General features: G+C 49.3%; 1 protein-coding gene and 2 long non-coding RNA genes across 3 annotated transcripts; 1 reads left to right on the forward strand and 2 right to left on the reverse strand.

The window, feature by feature from the left end:
* Positions 1-905: 905 nt before the first annotated feature.
* On the reverse strand, positions 906-5101 carry BTG2 (BTG anti-proliferation factor 2). Its single transcript, XM_001155267.7, has 2 exons — positions 4757-5101; positions 906-3403 (listed from the first exon to the last, which is right to left on the reverse strand). The coding sequence occupies exons 1-2, from the start codon at positions 4896-4898 to the stop codon at positions 3069-3071; spliced, it is 477 nt and encodes a 158-aa protein (XP_001155267.1). The 5' UTR covers positions 4899-5101; the 3' UTR covers positions 906-3068.
* Positions 5102-5181: 80 nt separating this feature from the next.
* On the forward strand, positions 5182-11732 carry LOC104004533 (uncharacterized). Its single transcript, XR_010151144.1, has 4 exons — positions 5182-5450; positions 5799-5984; positions 9231-9422; positions 9865-11732. It is a non-coding gene; the product is annotated as an uncharacterized LOC104004533 (long non-coding RNA).
* Positions 11733-21713: 9981 nt separating this feature from the next.
* Positions 21714-22969, reverse strand: LOC100610072 (uncharacterized). Its single transcript, XR_010151145.1, has 2 exons — positions 22683-22969; positions 21714-22527 (listed from the first exon to the last, which is right to left on the reverse strand). It is a non-coding gene; the product is annotated as an uncharacterized LOC100610072 (long non-coding RNA).
* Between the last annotated feature and the right edge of the window lie 2879 nt (positions 22970-25848).

Below are 25848 nucleotides of genomic sequence, written 5' to 3' on the forward strand. Positions count from 1 at the left end.
AGCTGCTCTTGTCTAACAAGAGAAGTATGGTGGATAGCAAATGGCAGCCCCAGAGATGACAAGAGCACCTTTTCTGGGAATTGCCAACAATCCTGCCTTAGCCTGGGAAGGAGTTCATTACCCACTGCTTACCAAACCCTGGTCTGTGAGACAGGCTGTGTCTCAATGATTTTTAATAAGTTCAGTGCCTAGCACTTACTGACAATACATGCTTGCTAAATGAATAACTGACTGACTGAATGAATGAATGAATGAAATGAACGACTATCAAAAACAAGATGCATAAGATGGAGATCTGGCTAGACTAGGGAATGTTCAGACTAGAACCCTGTTACTTCTAGCATCTTCACAGGGAAATTAGAATCCTCATTAAAGGTGGAAGTAGGTTGGGCGCGGTGGCTCACGCCTGTAATCCCAGCACTTTGGGAGGCAGAGGCAGGGGGATCACTTGAACTTAGGAGTTTGAGACCAGCCTGGGCAACATGGCAAAACCCCGTCCCTACAAAAAATACAAAAATCAGCTGGGCCTGATGGCACATGCCTGCAATCTCAGCTACTCAAGAGGCAGAGGTGGGAGAATTATTTGAGCCCAGGAGGCAGAGGTTGCAATGAGCTGAGATTGCACCACTGCACTCCAGCCTGAGTGACAAAACTGTCTCAAAACAAACAAACAAACAAACAAACAACAAAACGGAGGGAAGTAAGGAGCTACTTTCCAGGAAAGAGGGGATGCTTGGAAATGGCCCAGCCATACAACCAGATTTTTCTTTTATACCACCCACATGCTGTAGATTGTCTGAGTGAAAGTGAGGAGAAATACTATTAAACACAAAGAAAGGATTTGGATCTGAAAGGGAAACACGAATGTACAACGTGAGGATTTTAACTTCTCTACACCACACAAGTTTATCCTGCTACATTTTTATTAAAGTAACAAAAAGGTGTACATTTGTCCATAAGCTGTACATTCTTCCATATAAAAACACTATCATACAATTAGTAACCTTTGTCTTTTCTGTCAGAATAGCTTACAAACATACTACTACTATTTATTTTTACTTAATAGGAGAGACAGGCCTGCTCAACAGTCCAGCTCGGGGGTTTTGTTGTTTTTAAAGTGAACATCATAAAGAAGAGAAGAGAGACAAGATTAAGCATGAGACCATGAGGCTGCTTCTAAAAAGGCAGGGACCTGTTTGCAGACAAGATGCAAGAACACAGCCTGCAGTGATTCACAGCTTTGTTTCAACCCACAAACCAGAAAATTAGCTCTTGGGTCTGTGGGCCCAAAGTGAACTTTAAAGCAATAAAGACTGGAAGCAGGTCTGGGAAGGCAATACAAAATGTGGAGAGTTGAAAAGGAGGCAGAGCTGGCAGGAATGGGTAGGGAGAGTGTTTGGTAAATAGCACCTTTGAGTCAAAATTGAGCAGTTAAGAAATCCAGGAAAGGGGACTGGCTGTGGGGTGGGGAACCTGGGAGTAGAGGAAGTGGGGTGAAGATTCCTCACTAAGGGGCAACAGCAGGAGGGTGGCCATCCTGGCCAAATGCCCTAGCCCTGTCCTTCTTAAGGTGATTTGGTTTGGGAAACTCGAGGTCTTTTGAGGACCCCTCATCAATGTCACTGAGAAATCGAAGGAAGGGAGTTTCTTCCCAGTGTAGCTTTCCACTTTTCTCCAACCCACAACAGTAAATATTGCACAAGTCTACGACAAATTTGGATTGTACTGAGACAGACAGCAACCTTTCCCACAGGTGCTCTGAGCACCAGGGAGAAAAAACAGTGCCCAAGGTTTGGCTTTTATTTAGTGTCGGCCCTACAAGAATACCAAGTAGTCTTGCAGAACATGGGGCACTCTCCCATTCAGCCAAGGAATACATGCAAGGCTGACTAGCCAGCCATCATCCCAAGGAGAGCAGGAGAGATGGTTCCCTAAGCCCACCAGGGCATCAGGAGGTTCTGATAGCCAGTTTTCCTCCAGATCCTCCTGGGACCCAGGGGGCATATTGCACAGTGACTGAGAACTCTTGTCCTAGAAAATACGGTAGCTCTATGACCCGACCAGAAGGGAAGGGGGAGGGGAGGGTTAGAGGAGAGTTGTGCTTTTGAAAAGAAGGCAGTAATAAAGGACCTGGAGTTCCCTGTAGCTTTTGAGCCACCTCTCAAAGGGATCATGGCAGCAGCATCAAGACTTTCATGTGGTTCCAAAAGGAAGAGTTTTGGCCAAAAAACATCCCCAGTGGATACTCTTTGGGTCCCAAAATTTCATTGCAAATCACCCCCAAATTATTTGCCACACATACACACAAAGCAGCACTAGCAAAGCAAAGGTTTTGTGCAGAGTTCCCTTCCATCCTAACCCCAATAACCTCCAGTTCCCTCCTCCCCCCTCAGAAAACCCAAAGCTTTAGATTCCTGGCTGGAAAGCAACATCTACAGGCCCCTGAGGGTAGAATTAGAAACAAGTCATGATTTCAAGAAAAGCTGCTTAGGACAGTAGGAATCAGGAGAGGCCTTTTCACTCTCTGCCCAGGACCTCATTAGAAAAATAAAAGAAAAGATAACCATAGTATTGTTTAAGTCCAGGCGTGAATGCCCCTGAGTAATAGAGGAGCCGGGGATGCAGGTGTCTGGCTGGGGGAGACAGAGAGCTCTGAACTTGGCCTCTCTTCCTCCCCCAGGGCAAATCCCGACCTCTCTGTTCACAGTTGCTAACCTTGCTTGCTCCCTCTCACATCTTCCTGGGGTGCTAGCCAAACGTCTCCCACTTCTCCTTGGCTAGGTCTACCCCCTAACAGCTCCCCCTCCTATAGGCAGACACTGGCTCACAGACTCAAGCACACAACAGTTCTCTCCAAAGGCACCTGGGGAGGCCACTTCCAAGCAGCTCCCTTGAAGGATTTTTTTTCTTAAAAAAAATCTTTTGGTTTCTTTTCCTCCTTTCTTAAAAAAAATAATATATATAAATAGCTCTTCATTTAAAAATACAGTTCCCCAGGTTGAGGTATGTGGTGGCCTGTTGTCACGGCAGCATGAGCACGGCGGCGCCCAGGGCGGGGGCGGAGGGGCCTAGCTGGAGACCGCCATCACGTAGTTCTTGGAGGGGCTGCTCCGGCCCAGCAGCACTTGGTTCTTGCAGGTGAGGAGCCCACAGGAGGCGGCCAGTGGGGCCTCCTCGTACAAGACGCAGATGGAGCCGTCCTCCCCAATGCGGTAGGACACCTCATAGGGGTCCACCCACAGGGTCAGCTCGCTGGGCAGCAGCTGGTGCAGCTGGGGCTGGCTGAGTCCGATCTGGCTGGCCACCCTGCTGATGATGGGGTCCATCTTGTGGTTGATGCGAATGCAGCGGTAGCCGGAGCCCTTGGACGGCTTTTCGGGAAACCAGTGGTGTTTGTAGTGCTCTGTGGAGACAGGACCAGGGGGAGATGCCCTGGTTAGAGCAGCTAGGCCATGGATACTACCATAGGGCGGGGTGGAGGGTCAAGGGACAGGAGGAGAGGAAGGGGCCCTTTAAGTAAGGGAGGTGGATTCCTCTGAGTTCTAGGACCCTCTTTCCACTTAGCAGAGAAAATTTTATGGAAGCTGGAGAGATCCACTTTCCTGCTTCCAGGACAAGTGTATGTGAGAGAGAGTGTGTGTGTGTGTGTGTGTGTGACTGAGTGTGTGTGTGTGAGAGACAGAGTGTGTGTGAGTGTGTGTGTGCGTGTTGGGAGGGGATTCTAGAGCTCTAGGGTACTCTCTAGTGGCCAGTGTATTGCTTTTGGCACACCCCCAAAGCAAGGGAAGGGTGTGACTGGGACTGGCATGTCCAGGCAGGGCCTCTGGAGACCTGTGAGCTGAAGTTTCAGGGCCAGGAAGGCTGCCAACATTGTTGGGTCCACAGCAAGTCACTGGACCTCCCACCCTGTGTTCCCTCTGCTTCCTTCAGAAGAGTCAGAGAACCTTCCTTAGCAGTGCCTAAGGGAGTGAAAACTGGGTTGTTTTGATGAAACATCTGTTTTCCTCAGAAGGCAGGGTCTGTGTGGGTGCGTTCCGAGATGGCTATCGCTTCCCAAAACTGACAGTAACCAGCTAGAAACAGCTGGGAGAGAGGTCTCTCCCCAGCCAGCGAGCGGGCTGCTTATCTCTTCACCTCCCAACTCGAAGGCCCGCACGGCAGGGTCACGAGCTACCAGGCTCTCCTCCCTACCACAATAGGTGGCAGATGGCTAAGGGGAACCAAAGACAACACAAAGGGGGCCCAAATTCCAACTTGAAGCCAGTCAGCAACCAGTGGACTACCCCAGGCACAGCGCACCCCGACCGGCAGGAAGAACCGCACTGGGACTCCAAATTGTTGAAAAGGCTCGACTGCACCTTCTTCCCTCATCGGGACCCCTCGGCCGACCGGGCGGCCCGCAACAACATCCATCGAGGGTCTTAAGATCTCGAGGGTCCACCGAGGGAGACGAGCCCGTAATGAGACAGGGGCATAAGCTGGGGACTCGGGCTGGCACTCCAGGACCAGGGTCTGCGCCTCCGAGAGCGTAGAGGGGCGCGCCCCATCAGAACCGCCACGGCCGAGACCCGAGCACAGGGCTGGGGAGGAGGACCCAGGAAACTGGGGACTGCGGGCCGCCCCCGGGGTCGGAGGAGGGCCACCGAGTCCCAAAGCTGCTCCCGTGGGTCACCCTGCCGCAGGAGTAGAAGAAAGACGGCCCTGGCAGGGATGGGGCCGACCCCCGGTGGCGCCAGGCCCCTCGGCATGCGCTCACCTGTGAGTGCCTCCTGGAGCGCCCCGCTGAAGACCTTAAGCCTCTGCTCGCTCACGCAGCCCCGGGTCCTCAGGAGGCTGGAGAGGAAGCCCACGGCGGCGGCGATCTCCGGGAGCATGTCGGTTCCCTTCCCGTGGCTCATGTCGCGCGCGGCTCGGGCTCAGTGAGAGGTCTCGGGTGGGAAGTGCGGGTCCACAAGACAGCGTTACCCTGGCCGCTGCTCGGGCTCTGCCCGGACTTTCCCCGGGCAGCGTTTTTCAAGAGGTCCAGGGAGGTAGGGGGGCAGCCGGCGGCGGCGCTCATTGGTCGCGGCCAGCGGATGGGGGCGGGGCCCGCAGCCTCTCCGCTCGGCCCCGGGCTCCGGCGCTTTTCCCCGCCCCCGCCACCCCAGCCCCCGCCCTCGCAGCCTTGGCGGCGCTGAGGTCATCGCGCGCTGTCGTCAGTGCTAGGAACCTGCGCCCGGCTGAGCTGAGCGAGGCGAGAGGAGAAAGCGAGGCCCGGGGACGGGACTGAGAGCTCTGAAAGGAGGGAGGCGGCTCCCGAGTACTCCGCGCCGGGCAGGCCCCGGCCTCGCCTCTTCGCCCATTTTTAAGGCTCGAGTTAGAGGCCACCTCCTCCGAGAAGCCTTCGGTGACACCAACTCTCCCAGACGGTTCCCCTTTCTGATTCCCACAGCATTTTCCAACCATTCACGGTCAGAACCACTCACCAGGACGTGTTGTCACCATTTTACCGCTTTGCCTCGTCTCTTAACTAGACGAAATGGGTTCCTTTTGGCTCTTTGGAAAGGGAGGCTGTCTTCTATTTATTTCCGTGGTAATCCCACCTCCCACAAGTTCCATTCTACAGCAATGCCTTTTCTCTTGCTGAGAAACATTCAAGTCTAAATTTTCTGGTGGGTAGGGGTAGGGGGTGTGTTGCAAGACTTTTGTCTTCTCAACTTATTTTTCTAGTTCTCACTTTCCTTAAGTGCTAATTTTTTTGAATTAGTGGTCTGCTCTCAACTGTACGTATTTTTCCGTCCACTCCCTCCTTCCCCCAGCCGTCTTCCTTCCTCATTGTGGTTTGGACCTTCTCGAGAAAGAATCTGGCCTCAGTCTCCCTCTTCCACACTCAGGGACCGCCACCATCACAGGCACTCGGTAGATGTCTGCTGAATGAGGATAACTTCTACCCAACACCGCGAAGCCTGGCCCAGGGTCTGGCATACAGATGCCGTGTTTGTAAGGTGACTAAAACCCAGTGGCCTCTGTAAATTCCTATTTTCCTTGGACTCTGAGCCCTCTGACCACCTTCTGGAAGCAGTGTCCCTGTCTTTTTTCCTTGTGCCCCAGGCTTCTCCACCCCCTGTCTGGCTGTGCTGCCCCTGGATGCCTTCGTGCCCCGTTCCCCGCACTATGTCTCCTCAGTCCTCCTCCCTTTTCTCTAGGCTGCCTTTCCTTGGAGAGGTCCTATGCATGTAGCCTGTCTTGATGTTTACTGTTTTACGGTGGCTTTTCTCATCTGCACAGTCTGTCCTCCTGTCTTTCCATCCTGCTCCTGTTCCCACCGGCTCTGTCCTCTCCCTCGGATGTCCAGCCACCACCTCAATGTCAGCCGAAGCCCACTGTCTCTCCAAAGCTCTTGATCTCCATTTCTGTCAGCGATACCATCATTTCCCAGTCACTCCGTCCAGAAAGGTCAGCCCCTCCTTGTACTTTGCTCCCTAAATCCAGTCCCCAAATCGGCTGCTTCTTACTATCTAGATGGTTGCAGTGGATTGTATCCAGTCCCATCCCCAGACCACCCTTCCCACTGTTAGTGGAGTTCCCTTCCTAAAAGACTTCATTCCCTAGCTCTTCTCTTGCTCAGGTCATTCTGAAACATCCCCTCCCCCATTCGTCTACTAAATCAAGTCCAGACTCCTTTGCCTAATGTTTAAGACCCTTCATAATTTAGCCCCATCTGCCTTTTTAGGTTGCTGCTACTTTGTGCTCCAGGGTCACTCTTCTCACTGCCCTCTAAGTATCAGCAAATCTACAGCCTGGATCCCTCAACAGCTTGCCCATGATCCCCATCTCTGCCCTGTAACGTGGTCCCCATTCCATGCATGCCTGAACATGCGTGACCCTGCTGCTCCGTGGCTCACGTCCTTATCTCCTGCATACATCATTGTCTATACCACGCCCCACCCCTGCCTCAATCTCTCACACTACTGAAGGTACAGTGTAATCTTGGTCTTCCACCTTGAAAACCTATGCTGACCATTCTCTCGAGGCTGAGTTAGTCATCCATACCATTCTTTGGGCATTCATAATCTATCATTTGGTATTGCTAGTGATCTTTTTAGAGATTCAACCAGAGTTTGCAAGTTAATTGAAAACAGGTTACTATGCTCACATGTCCCACATTTCTGGAACAATTCAGAATTCAAATATTTTGCTCTACTGCTTCATATAACAAATAAAAATGACCCAAAATTCTAATATTTTGGCATTAAACTTATCTCTTAGATGGCCTCTTTCACTGGCTTCTCCCCAAATGCTGGATCAGGCCAGATGAGGCCATTACTTCTGCTCACTGAGGGGAAAGAATTATTTGTTACAGGAAACAGGGCTGACCCTGGAAACAAGATAACTTAGAGATATACCCAGCCATGGAGACCAGGTGTCAGCAAGGCCGGAACTGACCAAGGTCAACCACCAAGGAAGTCAGGGAAATAGGTCAAGATATAGACCGCTATATAGGGTTGTTCAGCACCTAAATGTGAAAACGCTGAACATCTTCCTGGGTATGTCTTTGACAGGTGTGAGTTGTAGGAGATGCCTAACATCTCTTGCAACTGAACTGCTGAAAAAAATCTTATGGTAGCCCCTCGACTGTTTTTTGCTTCAGAAAATAGAATTCTGTCCTTATGTAGATTTTTCTGTCCCACACCAGGCCACATAGTGAATTCTCAAGAGAGCCAGGACTGGGACCAAATTTTCTGACTTCAAGTATGGGGCCTTTTCATTAGACTGTTGGGCCCCTCTGCTGCTGTTGCATGGGCCGTGGTCCGACAGAGCTGTCATTGCAGGCGATGATGCAGTGAATGGGACAGGAGCCAGGAGGCTGGAACCCCTCGTCTCCACCATTACCCAGGGTGTGCCTTGGCCTCGTCATTGGTGATTAGTTTGTGAACTTTGTGTAGGGCAGAGATGATCCATAAATACCAGAAGGCAGTCCCACTGCTCTCTCTTCTTTTTTTTTTTTTTTTTTTTTTTTTTTTTTTTTTTTTTTGAGGCAGGGTCTCACTCTGTCATCAGGCTGGAGTGCAGTGGCGCAATCTCGGCTCACTGCAACCTCTGCCTCCCGGGCTCAAGCGATTCTCCTGCCTCAGCCTCCCGAGTAGCTGGGACTACAGGCATGCACCACCATGCCCAGCTATTTTTGTATTTTTAGTAGAGGTGGGGTTTCATCACGTTGGTCAGGATGGTCTTGATCTCTTGACCTCGTGATCCACCCACCTTGGCTTCCCAAAGTGCTGGGATTACAGGCATGAGCCATTGTGCCCAGCCTTTCCTCTTTTCTTTCTATACACAAGCCTAGGGAGAGGAAACTTAATGTATCTCACATTCAAAGTTCCCAAGTCAATATACAGTGTAGCCGGGCGTGGTGGCTCACGCCTGTAATCCCAGGACTTTCGGAGGCTCAGGCAGACTGATCACTTGAGGACAGGAGTTTGAGACCAGCCTGGCCAACACGGCAAAACCCAGTCTCTACTAAAAAATACAAAAAAAAAAAAAAATTAGCTGGGTGTGGTGGCGGATGCCCGTAATCCCAGCTACTCCAGAGGCTCAGGCAAGAGAAATGCTTGAACCTGGGAGGCAGAGATTGCAGTGAGCCGAGATCACGACATTGCACTCCATCCTGGGCAACAGAGTGAGACTCCGTCTCAAAAAGTAAAAAATAAAAAATAATTTTAAAAAAATATATATATACACACAGTGTAATTGTACTCAACTCTGGATTTAGGTTCTCAATCAATTTCTGAATACATTATAGCAGTCCCAATTGTTTTTGAAATTTCCTGAAACTACTCTTATATTGCTAGGACCAGAATCCTTAGAAGCTCTAAAAGTCAAGATATCACCCCTGCTTTTTTTCTTTGCATGTTGCCTGTTGCTTCCCATTCCTTGGTATAATCAAGGTGCTGTTTGAGCAGCAAGATAAGGAGAGTGGGTTTCCTCTCCCTCCCCACCTGTCCTTCCTGCTTCTCTTTCTCCCTTCCTGCCCTTCCTCCTCCTCTTCCTCCTCATTCTTCTCTCCCTCCCTCCACTCCCACCCAATGGTCTTGGGTTGAATTTTGAACTTTAAATGTTGACTTGTGCTGACCAGTGACTTCACCCACTGAAGAGGGGGAATGGGGTGATGGAAGTGAGGGTGGACTTCATTTATGCCTCATCTGGACCAGAATTTCTGTCCCATGTGACCTCAGACCTATTGGTTCCTCTAGTCCTGGTTGCTCATCTCGCCCACTTGCACAGCCCACCTGTGTGGCCGACTCAGGATTGACCCACCTGCTCTCTTCAGGCCATATTCCCACGCAGAAGTGGGTCCCACTCCTCAGGCCTCTGTGCTGGCCCTGTCTGTGGGGTTAGCATGCAGCCCTGCTCTCCATTTCCAGCTCAGAAGCAACTGGATCGTTGTAAGTGATTTCTATCTTTCCCAGCGCCCTGTTGGGCCTGTGGGGACTTGGCTTGGTTGGCTCAATTTTCTGAGTACAAGTAGAAACCTGAGGTTGAGTGAGGCAGGCAGAGGCTGGGCTGAGATATTGTAGGAGGGTAATATCAGGTCATTTCTCCACCATGCAGAGTGTAGTTTTTGTTGGTCTGTGTGTCAGTGTGGTTAGGGAGGTATTAGTATGTATATTTGAGTGAGCATACATACTTAGATTGCATGTGGGCTCTGATGTTTGTGGGTAGCAGGGGATATGGATATGTGTTCGCTATGTTAGTAAGCACATATAATGGTATCTGTTGAAGAAAGTCGTCTTGTGAAATGTGGGTGTTATGGTAGAGTGTACATTTTGGTGGAGTATGTCTGAGTGTAGCTGGTGCAAATACTAATTTGATCTTTCCTCTTTACAGACCTCATTGGTGACAACTTGACTGTGCTGCCCAGAGCTGATAAGAAACATCACCCGGGGAAGACCAGCTGCCTCTTCCTTGCTTCCTAATCAGGGTGGAAATACTGCTAAATATATCACAACTCTTTGCAAGCATCGTTGGGTGATGGTCGGGACATCTTTGTGGGTTCCCTATCATTTTCTCACAAAGTTGAACCTTTCAAGGTCAGTTCTAGGCCAGCCAGTCTGGGAGTCATTCTTTAGAATCAGAAGAGAATTTAAGAAGAGGAGAAGATAAGATTGTCTCTAAAACCTGCTAATGAGAACTACAGGAAGGTGGGGATGCTAGCTACTTTTAATATTTCTGGTTTGAACCCCTTCCTCCACCCCAGAATGAACTGAGAGTAGGTACAGAAATAGATAATGCAAAGACGGTTAGGGTTGAGGGTAAGCAGAAAACTACCCATCTAGACCGAAGGAAGGCTTGCTAACATATCAGTAAGCAAACAGCTTTCTAATCTGCAGGTAACAAGTTTTACATCCCTGAGGACACTTTTTGAGATGGGACTTTGTTTGTTTGTTTGTTTGTTGTTTTTTGTTTTTTTGAGACAGAGTCTCGCTCTGTCTCCCAGGCTGGAGTGCAGTGGCATGGTCTCGGCTCACTGCAACCTTCACCTCCCAGGATCAAACGATTCTCCTGCCTCAGCCTCCTGAATAGCTGGGATTACAGGTGCATGCCACCATGCCCAGCTATTTGTGTGTGTGTGTGTGTGTGTGTGTGTGTATTTTTAGTAGAGATGGGGTTTCATCATGTTGGTCAGGCTGGTCTCAAACTCCTGACCTCGTGATCTGCCCTCCTCAGCCTCCCAAAGTGCTGGGATTACAGGCGTGAGCCACCGGGCCCAGCCTGGGGCTTTTTGAGACTCTATTGAAGGCTGAGGAAGAATCTGGAAGCTAAAGAGTAACCCATTCCACCACCTGCTCTGAAGATAGAAGAAGCAAAAAAAGATTAAATTCTACAAAAAGCACTTAAATTAGACAACAGAAGAATTTCCTGATACAAAGTGGGTGTCTAAGATGTGTTAAACAAGATGCCTGCTCCAGCCAGGACTCAGACACTCCTGGATGGAGAGCATCTTCACAGTTTGGGATAAAAGTGACTATACAGAGTGGTGGAGTGAAGGCTGCAGGCCCCTCCCCAAGGTGGCATCTAACCCCGGAGGTATCAGGACCTCAGAGGCTACCCACATGATTTCCAGCTGATGAGCAGAAATAGCTGTGGCAGGTGCAGGCTTCACTTGCTGCCACCAACATGGGAGCTCACCAAACACCCAGTGGCCAAAAGAACCAGGGTCTCTCTAAGCCCTGGGCTCACCGCTGGGCAAGCTTGGGTGCTTGGGAGGGCCATGGTTCTTCACAGTGCAGCCCCTGGATTTCTTCTCAATTTACTCAACTCTCTCTCTTGAATCCCATCTGTGCAGCTTAGAAGTCACAAATTAGAACCCCCCAAGGCAAAGCTGACCATAGATACAAATGGTTTTGTCTGTATAGTGTTTAAGCACTTAAAAAATTCATTGTGAACATTTAATAATTAGAAAGTGTCAAAATGAAAATATCTATAGTTTCTCTCTAAAAACCAGAAGATCTGTTAACACTGATCCCCCACTTCTATTTGGCAATGACTGGCCCCTAAGACAGGGGGTATGTCCTCTAGCTCACCACAGTCTCCACCTTTACCTACTGCATCCCTGCTGAGACAAAGTGGTACTTGCCATTTATTAAGGATGAATGCTGTTTTTTTTAAATTATACTTAATCTTCATTTGCATTACCTGCCTTCATTCTGGAGGTATTTGAGTTTGCATCTCCTGATAAAGAATAAATCTCAAAATTGTCATCTCTAACTTCACCTTTATTACAGAGCTTCCAATTCATTTTTTTCCAACTGAGAGCTGGACATCTTTGGAGCATTTTTCTGGTGTTTCAGTCTCAACATGTAACAGATCAAAGATACTTCTCTCCCTTCTTCCTTGTTTCTTAGTTCTTTCTCTCTCTCCTTAGTATTACCCTTCTTTTTCTGCTTTAAAAACCTTCAATAGCTTCCCATTGCCTGTAGTACTAATTAAAAATCTCTCATCTGACATTCAAATGGCTGCATACCAAGGGACCTTAGGATACCCATTCAAATCACCCAGGAAGTTTGATAAAAATTCAGATCACACAGCCTCTCCCTGAGATTCTGGACCCACCCACCTCAAACTACTGAATCAGTTATTAAGTATATACATACATATCATATATATATATGTGTGTGTGTATATATATATATATATTTTTTTTTTTTTTTTTAGACGAAGTCTCACTCTCACCCAGGCTGGAGTGCAATGGCGAGATCTTGGCTCACTGCAGCCTCTGCCCCCCACCGAGTTCAAGTGATTCTCCTGCCTCAGGCTCCTGAGTAACTGGGATTACAGGCGCCTGCCACCACGCCTGGCTAATTTTTGTATTTTAAGTAGAGACGGGGTTTCGCCATCTTGGCCAGGCTGGTCTTGAACTCCTGACCTCGTGATCTGCCTGCCTCAGCCTCCCAAAGTGCTGAGATTACAAGCGTGAGCCACCTCACCTGGCCTTTAGTTATTAGGTATATGAGAGGTAATTTATAGGAAGCACCTAGCATACTACCTAAGTATTATAGATGCTCAGCAAACCATGTCTCATAATTGCCAACTGTCAGAAGCAGGGTTTTCAGAAATAATCTACACAAAAATTTTAATTCTTCAGATGGAGAAAAGAAAGCCATGAGATGAAAAAAAGATGTCCAAAGTTACACAGCTACTTAGTGGCGGGGCTAGGACTAGAACCTAGATCTCCCACCCAGTCTAGGGCCCTTTCCATTAGGCCAGATTCCCATCATGTGACCCTGGCTTTATTCATGTATTTACTTACTCAAGGAATATTTATTGGGTTCCCCTGGGAGCCAGCGGTGGACCATGGTGGGTTTGGGAGTTGGTATCAGCATTCCAAGTGTCTATCTGGGGGTGAGGGCTGGAGGCTGAGTGTGTGAGATGGCCACTTGGAGACACAGAGGAGCCCAGGAGCAGAATGAGTTCAGCTACTCACATAGAAGTTGATGTTTCCTCAGGTGGTAGCAGGAATTTAGAGTACAGAGAAAGGCCCTAACCCTCACAGGGCAAGATCTTCAGTCAATGAGAAAGAGCGGCCGGGAGGGCCCATGTTGATGAGACAGTGGGATAAATGAACTTCGGAGAAAGGCATGAGGAATGATGGCAGGGAAAGGCTAACACAGAGCAAGATGCATTGGTCCCCACTGCCTCATTCTGAGGAGTGTTGGGTGAGGCAGAAAAACAGGCTTCTCTTGACACAGCTCGTTTGAGGGAATGCCAGGAGATGGAGAAAATGCTTGGAGGGGTGAGGATATAGGGGACTTTTCTGGGCCCAAAGGGGGCTCAATGAAAGGGTTTGGAAAGGAGGGTGGTGAGAGTTAGACTAGCACAGAGCACACCCACAGTGGAATGGGGATGAGAACATGTGTCCTTCGGACAGTGACCAGCATCCATAGAGGGAGTGAGGATTTTAGTCTTGGCTGGACCTTGGAGGTGGCAACCAAACACAGGGTTCTAGGAGAGAGGCCTGGCAACTGAGACATGAGACCCAGAGTGCTGGACAGGGCAGAGAAAGACAACCTCCAGGGAACTTCCATTTCTGCTGTCAGGGGCCAGCCACTGCCTTGATGACTGCAGAGTGGTCTTCGTGTCTCGGAGGGACAGGGCCTCCAGGGTCCTGGATGCAGGCTGTGTGCTCCCCTAACTCACCTCTTCATCCTCTCCATGCTACTCTGCATCGCGTTGGCTGCATCTGTGTTGCATACCACACAGGCCCACTCTCCTGCTGCTGGGAGGGAGGGGCTGGAAAGTATTAGGAATTCATCAAGCTTGTAACTAAAGCTGACTCTATGCCAGGCCCCATCTGGGGAAGGAATCTGCTCCCCCAAAGGCATGTATTCCCCTGAGGGTTGCTTCTCAGCTGCTGTGCTCTACTAACCCACTAGTGTCTGTGGGAAGATTAATGATCTGGGCTTCTCACCCTCCTTTGCCACCCTGGCTGTGTGGTCAGGGAAGGGTGAAGGCAAGAAGGATGGCGGGAGGTACAGGAGAGAGAGTGAAGAGGGGATGAGGTGGGAGCTGGGGAAGGGGAAGAGACGTGGACAGATGGCCAGACCAATATGGCTGGAAAGGTCCCTAGTGATGTGTTTTTGTTTCTGCGACTCCCTCGGTGTATCAGGAGCAAAAGGATGGGAACGATCTGCTAAAAGTCTGTTATCCTGGAGGCCCCCCAAGAATGTGACCTCCCACACCTTCTCCCTCTAGGCCTTCTCCTATGGTACGAGAAGGTGTGACTGAAAGTGCCAGAAACTCACAGGGGAACACATGGACTTGGGACAGAAGCAGATCTGAAGCTGAATTTATTGCCTCTTTCCCAAATTTAGAAGACAGACATGTTGTAAACCCTCCTCATCCTCACTCCCAGGGGCCCAGGATAAACCCCCTTTATCTCCAGACGAAAAACAAGAGAAGAGGCCCTGAACCTATTGGAGCTTCCCCAGATGTTGTTTTGGCAGAGCTGTAATGGGGCTGGGCCTCCTGGGGCTGAGTGTCTGGGGCAAGCAGGAAGCTGGCATCACAGCTGTGACAGCCAGAGACCACCTGGGGGATGGGGGCTGAAGGGAAGAGGTAGACAGATTCAGAAAGGAGGACACAAGAAAAAGTCTAAAGAAGAGGTACTGCAGCTTCTCACCTGTGGCCTCCTGTCTCTGGGCCTGAGGTGCTTCTCTACTGCACCATGGGCTCAGGTCCAGGGATCCATGTGGTTTGGAGGAAGGAGCTAGGAGAAAGGGAGAGATGGTTGGAGTTCCCTGAGCCTTAGTTTGCTTATATGTAACAAAAGAGTATTGGGCTAGGAGACCCACCCTGCCTCTTAATCTGTCATCTATGGTTCACATTGATGACTCCTTGGGTCCTAGTGGAATACGTGATCACCTGCCAGCAAAAGAGGATTTTCCTGATGAGGTGACAGATATCCTGGAGCCCTACTTCCTGAGCGGATCCCATATCCAATTACTGGCCCAGTCCTGTCAGTTATCCTCTTGAAATACCTTCTACTCAGCATCACTGAAGCCACCAACCATTAGATCGTTCTTGGATAGTTTCAACAGTTCCCTAAGTGGTCTCTTTGCCTGAAGTGCTTCCCTTCCTGCCCTTTCCTCAGTCCATACTCTGCTGTCAGAGCTCCTAAACTACAGGTCTGCCTTGTCTCTTTCGTGTTTAAAAGCTCTGAAGGCTCCCTACAGTTGAAAGTTTAATTCTTGGTTTGGCCTTCAAGGCCTTTACAATCTGGCCAACCTCTAAGCTCAATTAACCCATTCTCAGTGTTTCTCAAATACATACTTTGCACTTTCATACCATTGTGCCTTTGTAGTTTCAACAGTGAGGTCTTGCCATGTTGCCCAGGCTCTGGAGTGCTGTGCTTATTCACAGGCATGATGATAGCTCCCTACATCATCAAACTCCTCACCTGGAGTGATCATCCTCCCTCAGCCTCCTGAGTAGCTGAGTGCCCAGCTTATTGTACCTTTACTCATATTATTTGCTCTGCCTGAAATTCTCTCTGTTCAGCTCTTTGTCCATCAAAAAGCTGACTAATTATCTCCGTGCAAGTGATACAGAAGGAGTGAAAACATTATTTTTCCCACATTATTGAAGAAAAAAGTAAGGCACATCTAGGGCAATGGACATGTCAGGAAAGTCTCTAAAAAGGGGGCTGGGGTGGTGGGGTGAGAGTGGGCTAGGGAAGGGTGGGAAAGGATTCTTCTAAATCCTACTTCCTCCATCCCTTCCACTAAGAATAAGGTTGGGGAGGAGTGGAGAGGAATCTTTATTTAGATTAAGAATGGGTGGTCTGAGCTGCTTGTTATGATATACTAGTCTTTTTTTTTGAGACAGGATCTCACTCTGTTGCTTAGGCTGGAGTATAGTGGCACGGTCTCAGCTTACTGCAACCTCCATCTCCCGTGTTCAAGCTATTCTCCTGCCTCAGCTTCCCGGGTAGCTGGGATTACAGCTGTGCGCCACCACACCTGGCTAATTTTTGTTATTTTTAGTAGAGACGGGGTTTCCCCATGTTGGCCAGGCTCGTCTCGAACTCCTGACCTCGAGGGATCTGCCCACCTCGGCGTCCCAAAGTGCTGGGATTATAGGCGCCTGGCCTTATATCAGTCTTGTTTTGATGATGACTGGCCCCGATGGCATATAATTATGCTTTTTTACATTGGTGTCCCTGGATGGGCTAATTAAATTTTTGAACTGACGGATTTGTTCTAGTGCGGTGGGCAGAGCACATCCCTTAAAGCCACACTGCCTAGGTTCAAATCCTAGCTGTGCTATCTTAGGCAAGTTATTGAAGCTTTCTGTGCCTTAATTTCTTTATCTATAAAATGAGATTAATAGTAATTCTTACCTCTTAGAGTTGTTGGGAGAATCAAATGAGTTTACAATACTTAGAATAGTGTCTGGCACATAATAGTGGTCAGTACATGTTAACTATTATTACTTATAATTTATACTTTGCTTACTTCCAAGAAGAATTTGAGACAGCTTAAAATATTAAACCACATAGAGGATGATTTTATGTGTGTATTTATATTATATTAAAGATCAGAAACGAATTGGTAGTAGGAGGAAGAAAGAGAAAGATAGATATTTACAAACTTGTTTGAATCAGATACTTCTTTGACACCTAAATTTATCTTTGAACTTCCAGGAAGCCAAGGTAAAAAGGGAAATACCTGCATTATATAGTTTTCATTGTGAAATATAAAAAAGCATTCAAGTTAGCCTGTTAAAACCCACCCCCACCAGCCCGCTACATCCACACATTCCTCAAGAAGAAATTTATGATATGAATCCCTATGTTGGAATACTGGAGCCAAGGAATCTGAAGTTGTTCTCAGTTGGCATTTAGTATCTTCCTCAATTGGGTTTACCTTTCATAAGAGCCCATAATGACAACAGAAGTAATCAGGATAATGGCTGGGATAGTAACAATCAATATCATCTCTACATTTCTTTCTATCCTTATTTCAGGGTTTCCTTCCTTCCCTCTTGGCTCAGGAACTCTCTGAGGTCAGGGGTTGAGCCTTGCTCGGTCAAATAGTCAGGTGGCCCCAGGTGGTTTCAGCTGCCTCCCTGAAGCATTAGAGTTGTGTAGAAGCAAGGTGGGACCCATGGCAAAAACTCATGAGGTGAATGGAGACAGGAAGGTTATGAGGTATGTCTAAGAGGGCTTTGAGACAATTGAGCTCCCAAACATGTAACAGAATGATTATCTTAGTGGGAATGGGTAAGCTCCTAGAAAGAGAACAACTCTCTGTCCCCTACTTTTTGAATTCAGCAGAATCTATTGTAAGTCAATATCCTTATGTAAAAACATTGCATAAGTCCAGGAAGACCACCACCACGATCTTCCAGCCTGACCTGCCAGGCTTAAAAAAAGCGGCTCGGCCAGGCGCAGTGGCTCACACCTGTAATCCCAGCACTTTGGGAGGCTGAGGTGGGCAGATCACCTGAGGTCGGGAGTTCAAGACCAGCCTGACCAACATGGAGAAACCCTGTCTCTACTAAAAATACAAAATTAGCAGGGCGTAGTGGCGCTTGCCTGTAATCCTAGCTACTCGGGAGGCTGAGGCAGAAGAATCGCTTGAACCTGGGAGGCAGAGATTCCAGTGAGCCGAGATTGTGCCATTGCATTCCAGCCTGGGCAACAAGAGCGAAACTCCGTCTCAAAAAAAAAAGAAAAAAAAAGTGGCTCTTTGCCTACGAACTTACACACTCAGAAGCTTTGGACCTATCTCGTTGAATTCTTAGACAGGTTCAGAGGTGTGGCTGGAGGTTAGAGCTGAATTACTCCACCGAAGAAAACAAGAGGAATCTATATTTTTGTTCCTGAGAGAGAGCAGCAAAAAAAGGGGGCTTGAGTAACCTTAAAATGGTGTTGGGAGGGCCTAGAGCCAGTGTGAGAGAGGAAGCCGAGGGAAGTTTAAGAACAGAAATGCCCCACACTCCCTTTTTAAGCTCTTTACATTTTTGCAAAATTAACCACCTCAGGAGACCCCAACCTTCACTAAAGCCCATGATGTACATACAGACCTTGTAAGGAGTTCATATGAAGAAACAAGAGACAGGGCTGACATGGCTCACAACAGTGAGAGCGCTCAGCGTCAGCAGGATGATTCCCAAAAGGAACTGACTTGAGATCCCAAAGCCAGAGGCACTGATGAGAAGGAATGTCTTCTCCACCCTCCATCCCCACTTCCAGGGGAATCTGGAATATTTTGAGGAAGACTATTGGATCACTCATCGATCTTCGAATAAAACATTGAACCAATCTTGCCCAGCACCTAAAGAGCAGTTGGGCACAGCTGACGAACAGTTTACCCACTGGGAGCATGGAATTAGGTGTCACCTTCAAACACCTGATGTTTAATGAGGACAACCATCTCCAAAGGGAGGATACCTGCCTGCCCACTGTGCAGTCTACTTCTTGGCAACCTAGCACAGTCCTCCCTGAGAGAGGGTTCCGTGGGGGCTCATTGAAGCCAATGAGTGGGGAGGAGAAATGCTGCAGAAATTTACCATGTCTGGCTGGCCCTATGGCTCACTGCCATTTATGTATGGGTCACATGGGTCACAAATCAATCACTTGACCTCGTGATCTGGATACCTTTTGTCGTCTTTGTCCTAGAGTGATCAAAGGAAGGAGATTTAGTCCCCACCCTCAGAGGTAGAGAGTGTGGGTTCTTCATTCTGACTGAGGAGAAACGGTTCCTGCCCGCAGGACACTGCAAGTTCCCAAGGAGGGAGAAGCATCCACATCGAGGACACAGACGCAAAGCTGCCAGGAGACAGGCAAATGTGGGCAGAGCCACACTGCACAAACACGATTCACAATTAACCAAGGAGTTGGAGTGAAGGTGCCAGCAGGAAATAGCTTGTTGGCCTGGGAGTTTTGAGCTGAGCTGGATTTGGAAGGAAAGAGTTCTTACTAGCAGCAACAGTAGACAGTCATGTGCTGCACAGTGTCCAGTACTGTGCGAGGCGTTTGCACGATGACCGCTCACCCACGGTTCCCCTCCCTGCTGGAAGGATCATCTCCAGCATGCTCACCACTTGCTTACTAACAGAGGCCCCAGACAAACAGCTCGCCATAGTACACACAAGAGGCAAACTCCGGATGACTTTATTTACACAGCTTAAGCTTTTCAACAGGGTCAGAGGGCATTCTCAAAGCACATGGGTGTGGCCCGGGAAAGGCAGGTTCTGGAGGGGGCTCCTGAACAGGTTCCTCCTCCCTGGCACCAAGTGACCACCTGTAAGTCTGAATAGCACTTTACAGCTTGCAAAGCTGTTTTACACCAAGCAGAACACTCATCTAGTCCTTACAAGGCTCGAGGCCAGTATCCTCCATATTTTATGGAGAAGGAAGCTGGGGCCTGAAGAATTATAAGACAAATTTAAGGCCCCAAGGCAGAGGCAAGGATGTCCTTTCTACCACCCGACACTGGCCTAGCATCACAGCCTTCTGGCCGTGGACTTTGGGATGCAGAGCATTCAGGGACTATCAGAGTGCATCAATGAAAGGCCACCTGGTCATCTGCATTTCAATCTAGCTCTGCACATTTCATGAGAAACCCAAAGAGGGAGGATGCAGAGCGACAGCGTCTGGGAAGGCTGCCCGCCTGGGCTCTGGCTCTTGGGAGGAGACAGGGAGGCCGGCCTCCCTTTTCCAAATGCGGATCACCTTTGCCCCGGCCTGGGCATTGTTTGGGAGAGGAGAGCCTGGCCCTTGATGGCTGGCAGCTGTTGCCCTCCCCAAGAGCGCCCCTGCCCTGCCGGCCCCTCCGGAGTCTGTGCCCATATAAGGGAAGCACTTCCCGGCAGCTGAGGTAGAGGCTGTGACGCCCCCAGTCCACGTCAGCGGCCGGCGGGAGGCGGGAAAGCCCAGCAGAAAAACAAGTGACGCGGCGCGGGAGGGAGGCGGCGGGTGGCGGGTGGCGGGAGGGAGTGGCCGCGCCTGCCTGGTTAACCCCTGCCCAGGTGGCTGGAGCCAAGGACTGAGCGCGGCCAGCCAAGGTCGTGGGCTGTCTTTGCCCTTCTGTGTGAATGGGGGTGTGGAGCAGGGAAAGTCGGGGGCCAGGGGCTGCGCTGGTGACACCTGCCTGAGCACTTCTGTCCTGGGGTGGGTGCAGGTGTTTGTGCTCTGGAGGATCTGCTCTTTGGGCGTCCAAATGTGTTTCACAGCCTGTGCATTTTGCCTGGTGGTGTCAAGGACGCATATGACATGGACAGCCATGGTGTGTATTTTTACTGCAGAGCCCAGGGATTTTCCCATAGGTGTTTAAAGACAATCACATCTCCTATTGAAACTCAATCTCTTCTGTCCTGAAACAAGCAAATAAAAAGAACAACTGGCATCTGTGTTTCCAGAGAACCCCAGAAAGTCTCAGAAGAGGCACTGCTCTAAGGGGACTGGCTTCTCATTAGCCAAGTGGCCTCCCCATGTCTTCCCCAGGACCAGTCAAATAAAAAGGTCTGGCCTAGGGGCTGACGGAGAAGCAGCCTGAAAAACGAGGGTTTCCAGAGGCCTCCTGCCAGGCAGAGGCCAAGAAAAAAACAGAAAATGAAGAGAAACTGCGATGAGAACTCAGGGCTCATCATGGAGCCTTCACTGTCCTGGGGCAGGTTGGGGGAGGCACTCTGATTTCTGAGTCCAGCTGAGCACTCAGATAAAGCCTGTTGGAGTGCTGTTCTCAGAGGCCTGCCTCGTCTCACCTGAAATTATGGGTGTGCGTGCCTGCCTGTGGTGGGTTGGGGAGTAAATTGGCTAGCTCAGCCTCCGGGGAAAGTCCCCAGGGCCTCCCAACCATCCCTTCACACCCACAGTGCTTAGCCACCCACATTCGCTCCTCTATTTAAGACCTACTTCCTCTCTCTACTTCCCCTGGCCCAGTCTCTCCACGGTAGAGAGTTGTCTGGGGGGAAAACTCACCCCATCCCCAAGCTCTGGGTGCTGTGATAGAGTGGGAGTTTGAGGCATGAAAAATAGCTAGTGGCCCTCCTTGGCAGGGCATTGGCGGAGGATGTGGCAAGTTTGCTTTGGCTGTGGGCATGGTCCCTGTCTCTGAGGCTTACCCTCACGGTGGCTGGTGAACATGGTTTTATGCCTGGGAATTTTAAAGGCTGTGGGAGGGGCCTTCCTTCCTCAGGAGCCAGTGTCCTGGGACTGGATGATACCAAAGGTGTTGAAGAATAAAAACAATGGGGTAGTGTTTGTGTTTCTGCCTGGACAGTACTGCATAGTGGTTATGGGTGGGCTTTGGGGTCAGATGGGACCTTAGCTCTGCCACTTGCTGGTAGGTCTTCTGGCAAGTTCCTAACCTCTCTGAGCCTCAATTTCCTTGTCTGAAAAATAGAAGTAAAAGTATTAATCGTATTGATTCTTTTTTTTTTAGGCAGGGTCTCACTCTGTCACCCCAGGCTGGAGTGCAATGGCAGGATCACAGCTCACTGCAACCTTGACCTTCTGGGCTCACGCGATTCTCCCACCTCAACCTCTGGAGTAGCTGGGACCACAGGCAGGCAACATCACACCTGGCTAATTTTTTGGGTATTTTTTGTAGAGATGGGGTTTTGCCATGTTGCCCAGGCTGGTCTGAAACTCCTTGAGCTCAAGCAATCCATCTGCCTCGGCCTCCCAAAGTGCTGGAATTATAGGCATGAGCCACCGCACCTGGCCTGTATTGTTCTTTTGAAGATAAAAGGAAATCACGTTTATTAAGCATTCTGCACATATGTTCACTCTTTCCACAATATTTGCACACCCAGCTCATAGTAAACACATTAAATAGTGACTTTTATTACTATTAGCAGTGGTAGCAGTATCATAAAAGTCCTCAAGGACATCACATGGAGTTAGTCGGAGTCACCAGGTGTTCCAAGTTTGCCTTTGGCGGTCTCCTGCCTCTCAGCTTTCTTCGAGGTTGCTCTGGTACCTCATCACCTCCACCACCTCCTCCACCATCCTGACCTCAGCCTGGCCTGGAAGAAAGTGCAATGAGTGTGGAAGCACAAGACCGATGCTTCCACCCCAGCTTTGCCCTGCCCTGGGCCATTCCACCCTTCTGAGCCTCCATTTCCTTATCACTGAAATGGGGAGAATACTTTCTGGCTGGCTTCATTTATTGTGAGAGTCAGGAGAATAAACGTTTGTGAAAATACTTTGAAAACAGCCCCCACCTGTCAGTTCTCCACCAGGTGAATTCTCCCCTCTCATCCTCGGCACCAGCTCCTACCCCATTCCTCCCCTTCAAGTCTCTCTCTCTAGATTTTCATGGCTTTGGGCATTTTGTTCACAGCTCTGTTGACATTCCCTTGACCTCAGAATTCTGGAGGTGCCTTAATTCCGACTTCCCCTATAGACGCCTCCTCAGGGCAGGAAATATGCCTTATTCATTCATCCTGTGATTCCAGTGCCAGGCCCAGGAAGGGCACATAGTAGGAGCTCAGTCAGCGCTGATTCCCTTTCTTCTACCAGCAAATCCCAGGGATGGAGGCCTGAAAAAGAACCCAGAATTTAGGGGAGCAGACTCTGTCCTCCAAGAGAGAGGGGTTGGGGAAGAAGGGAGGACAGGAGGAAAGGAGGGGAGTGGCCCTTTGCTATGCAGGCCAAAGGATGCCCGCTGTCACCACACACAGGCGCAAGGTAATACCAGTCTCCATAGGGTGACATGGTGCTGACTGGTTTTACTCAGCGATCCCAAGGCTGGGAGAACCTCTGAGAGCCTCAGCAGAGGGCCAAGCCCACTCTTCCTGGTAGGAAAGCAGACATTCTGCCTAAAAGGGAAGTCCTTGGGTAACAAGTTCCACTTCCTCACAGCCAGGGCACTAACCTAAAACCCTACCCTCTCCTCCTCCCCCACCGCACAGGCAAACCATTTCCTCTTCTGCTGAGCTCATGGAAACAAAGAACAGCTGTCCTGTCATTGATTGGTTTAAAAATAAGAGACTCTTGCTTTACCTCCCCAACCCCCCACCCCGACCTCTGATGACCAAACATCTCAGCACAGTCCCCCTCAGGCCTCCACCCACTCCCCTGGGGACAGAGGGGCAGCCCCTGGGCCGCCCACAGGCTCCCTCCTCCTCCCTGTGGGGACCAGCCTCTGCCTGCCACTGAGCCACACCCGTCCACCTTCGGTGGGGTGACTGCAGCTGCCCAGCCACTGGCTCTTACCAGTGTGGCCTTGGCATTCACACTTTTGCCACCATAATTTTGTCTCTGCAGTGGGCCTTGCACAAGGCTGGGAGGAAACAGCCTCTGTAGAAATCAAGGTTTCCTGCTCTGTGAGGGCTGATGCGGTGCCATGGAGATACCTCCTGTGACTTTGCCAGGCAAACTGGAGGCCAGGGGAAAGATCGGGAGTGTGAAGTCCTGACTTCACAGCTACTCAGAAACCCCTCTAAGCCTCAATGTTTTCATCTGAAAAATGACAGTGGCAAACTGCTTATAGAGGGACTGTCAGGATCAAACGAGATATGGTTATGAAGGCGCATTGAAAACGGTGCCACCATGGACACACGAGTTGCTATTTCTGCCTGCCACCTCCACAGACCCCAGATCACCACCAGCTGCAATCTCTACAAGTGGCCCTGCCTTCCTGAAAACCCCAAACCAAGACTTGCCTCCCTGGGCATCTGAGTCCACCCCATCCTGTCTCCTCGGGCTTACTTACTCAACCTACACCACAGGGAAATGCACCAGTTGCTTAAGAGGTGTGGAAAGTTTCCTCCAGTTTTTTCCATGGTTTGTGTGCTTGTCTTACCTGTCCCGCCTCCTTCCTAGCACCGTGGGAGTATAAGCTGCAATGGATCCTCTGCAATGGATCCGTGGCCAGTACCTCTGTTCCCTCACAGCACAGGATAACAATAAGTGTGCCAAATGGAAGTGTGTGTGTGGGAGAGGGCACACAGCCAGATGGCTCCTTGGGGCAAAGCCTTATTTCTACCACATAGGACTTTGTAGACAATCACTCTCTGGCTATAGAGGGGTTTTGTGCTCATTTTCTGTTGTGAATCAAGCTAATTTTGGATTCACTGGGATACAATAGTGAACTGAAAGGCAGCTGCCTGCAGGAGGAGCTCAGAGAACCAAGCAGAGCCAAGCCCTGGGAAGCCTTTTAGAGGATGATTTGCAGAGAAGGAGTGTGACAGTCATAAGTGTCCCACGCTCTCAGTCTTCAGCAGGCTGTCCCTCCCAGTCCCAGGTTCACCTTGCAGAGGTGTGGTGGAGAACAAGCGTGCCCAGCAGCTTCCCGTCTGAAAGCCAACTGGCACAGCCCACCTCCAGTGGGCCACCCATGTTTCTGGGGCCAATGAGCCTCTGAGCTGGGAGGTCCTGGCCAAAGAAACGCCCTCCTGCCTCAGAGAACAGAAAGTTCCAGAAGATCCAGGGTAGCTTTATTCCTGACTTAGCAAGCAGACCTAGAAGTGGGATGGAGAAGGGCTTTTGAATCTCCCTCCAAAGGTCCAGAGAAATCTCCTTGGAAATTTGATTGATTATTGATTATTGTAACAAGAGTTTCTCCTCCCCCAGGAAGCTCCCCAGAGTGGTCTTCTTCTAATAGAGGCAGAACTGTGTGATGGGTGGTCGGAGGTTCCGGCTGCTGTGCCAGACGGCTTGGGTTCAAATCTTATCTTTAACAGTTACCTAATATTCGCTGTGCTTCAGTTGCCTCATCCATAAAGTAGAAATTACAATGATATCTATCACATAGGATTGTTTTTGATTAATGAGTTACTATGTGCAAAACACTTAGGGCTCAGTATTGTTATTATAAGAAAGAACTTTACTTAAGAGGCTTCCTAGTTTAATTTCTCTACCATTATGAAAAGAAATTCTCTCCCTGATTCCGACACCTTTATTTCTTTCTTTTTCTTTTTTTTTCTTTTTTCTTTTTTTTTTTTAAGAGAAGGGGTCTCACCTTGTTGCCCATGCTAGTCTCAAACTCCTGGGCTCAAGCCATCCACTCACCTCAGCCTCCCAAAGTGCTGGGGTAATAGGCATGATCAATATATAATATATATGACATTATATATAATATATTATGTTTCTCCTGGCCTCTGAGCTCCAGGTTCAGCAAGAGGAGAATGCTCAGTTCCTTCCTGTGGACTAAAAGCCACAGGAGACATTCATCAACAGCAATGGGGTGATGAGAGCCATTTGGGAGTATTAGGAAGTGGAAGGTCTGAGAACCTTTTCAAACTAAGAAACCCACCTGGCCAAGGTGTCCCTGACTTGACTCATTCAGTCCCTATCCTGCCATATATTTATTATAACTATATTATATCCCAGAACTTTCACATTTATTGTGTTATTTAATCTTCATGATGATCCCACAGAATAGGCTATAAAGATCTTATCAGAGAAGGCAACTGGGACCCTGGGACGGGTCTCCCACTTCCTGTCCTACTGAGAAGGATCCCATCCATCTTTGCCCCAGGCCATTCCACTGAGGAAGCTGCAAGGTGGTTCCATGGAGGACCAGTTCAGAGTCCATAATAACAGGATGACTTAATGACAGGTTGAATCAGTTTGTTATTTGGAGCAGGCACTGCAGGGAAAGGGCTGGCCATGTTAGACGTGGCTCATCCTCTTCCCTCTTCAAAAACACTCCCACTTAATGCTTGACCTCCCAGAATCAAGGAAGTACGTGGCCTTATTGCTAGAGCCAAAATTTGCAGAGTCAAGTGCACATCCAGCCTGCTAACAAGAAATTCCAGGTGCCCTGAGGACAGTGGTGCTGGCCTCAAAGTCACAAGAGCTTTCTGGGTTTAGGGTCACCCTGCACTGATTCTGGGGAATTGGGAGTAAGACACAGA

Source organism: Pan troglodytes, chromosome 1 (genome assembly GCF_028858775.2).
Source record: "Pan troglodytes isolate AG18354 chromosome 1, NHGRI_mPanTro3-v2.0_pri, whole genome shotgun sequence".
Classification (NCBI taxonomy): Eukaryota; Metazoa; Chordata; class Mammalia; order Primates; family Hominidae; genus Pan; species Pan troglodytes.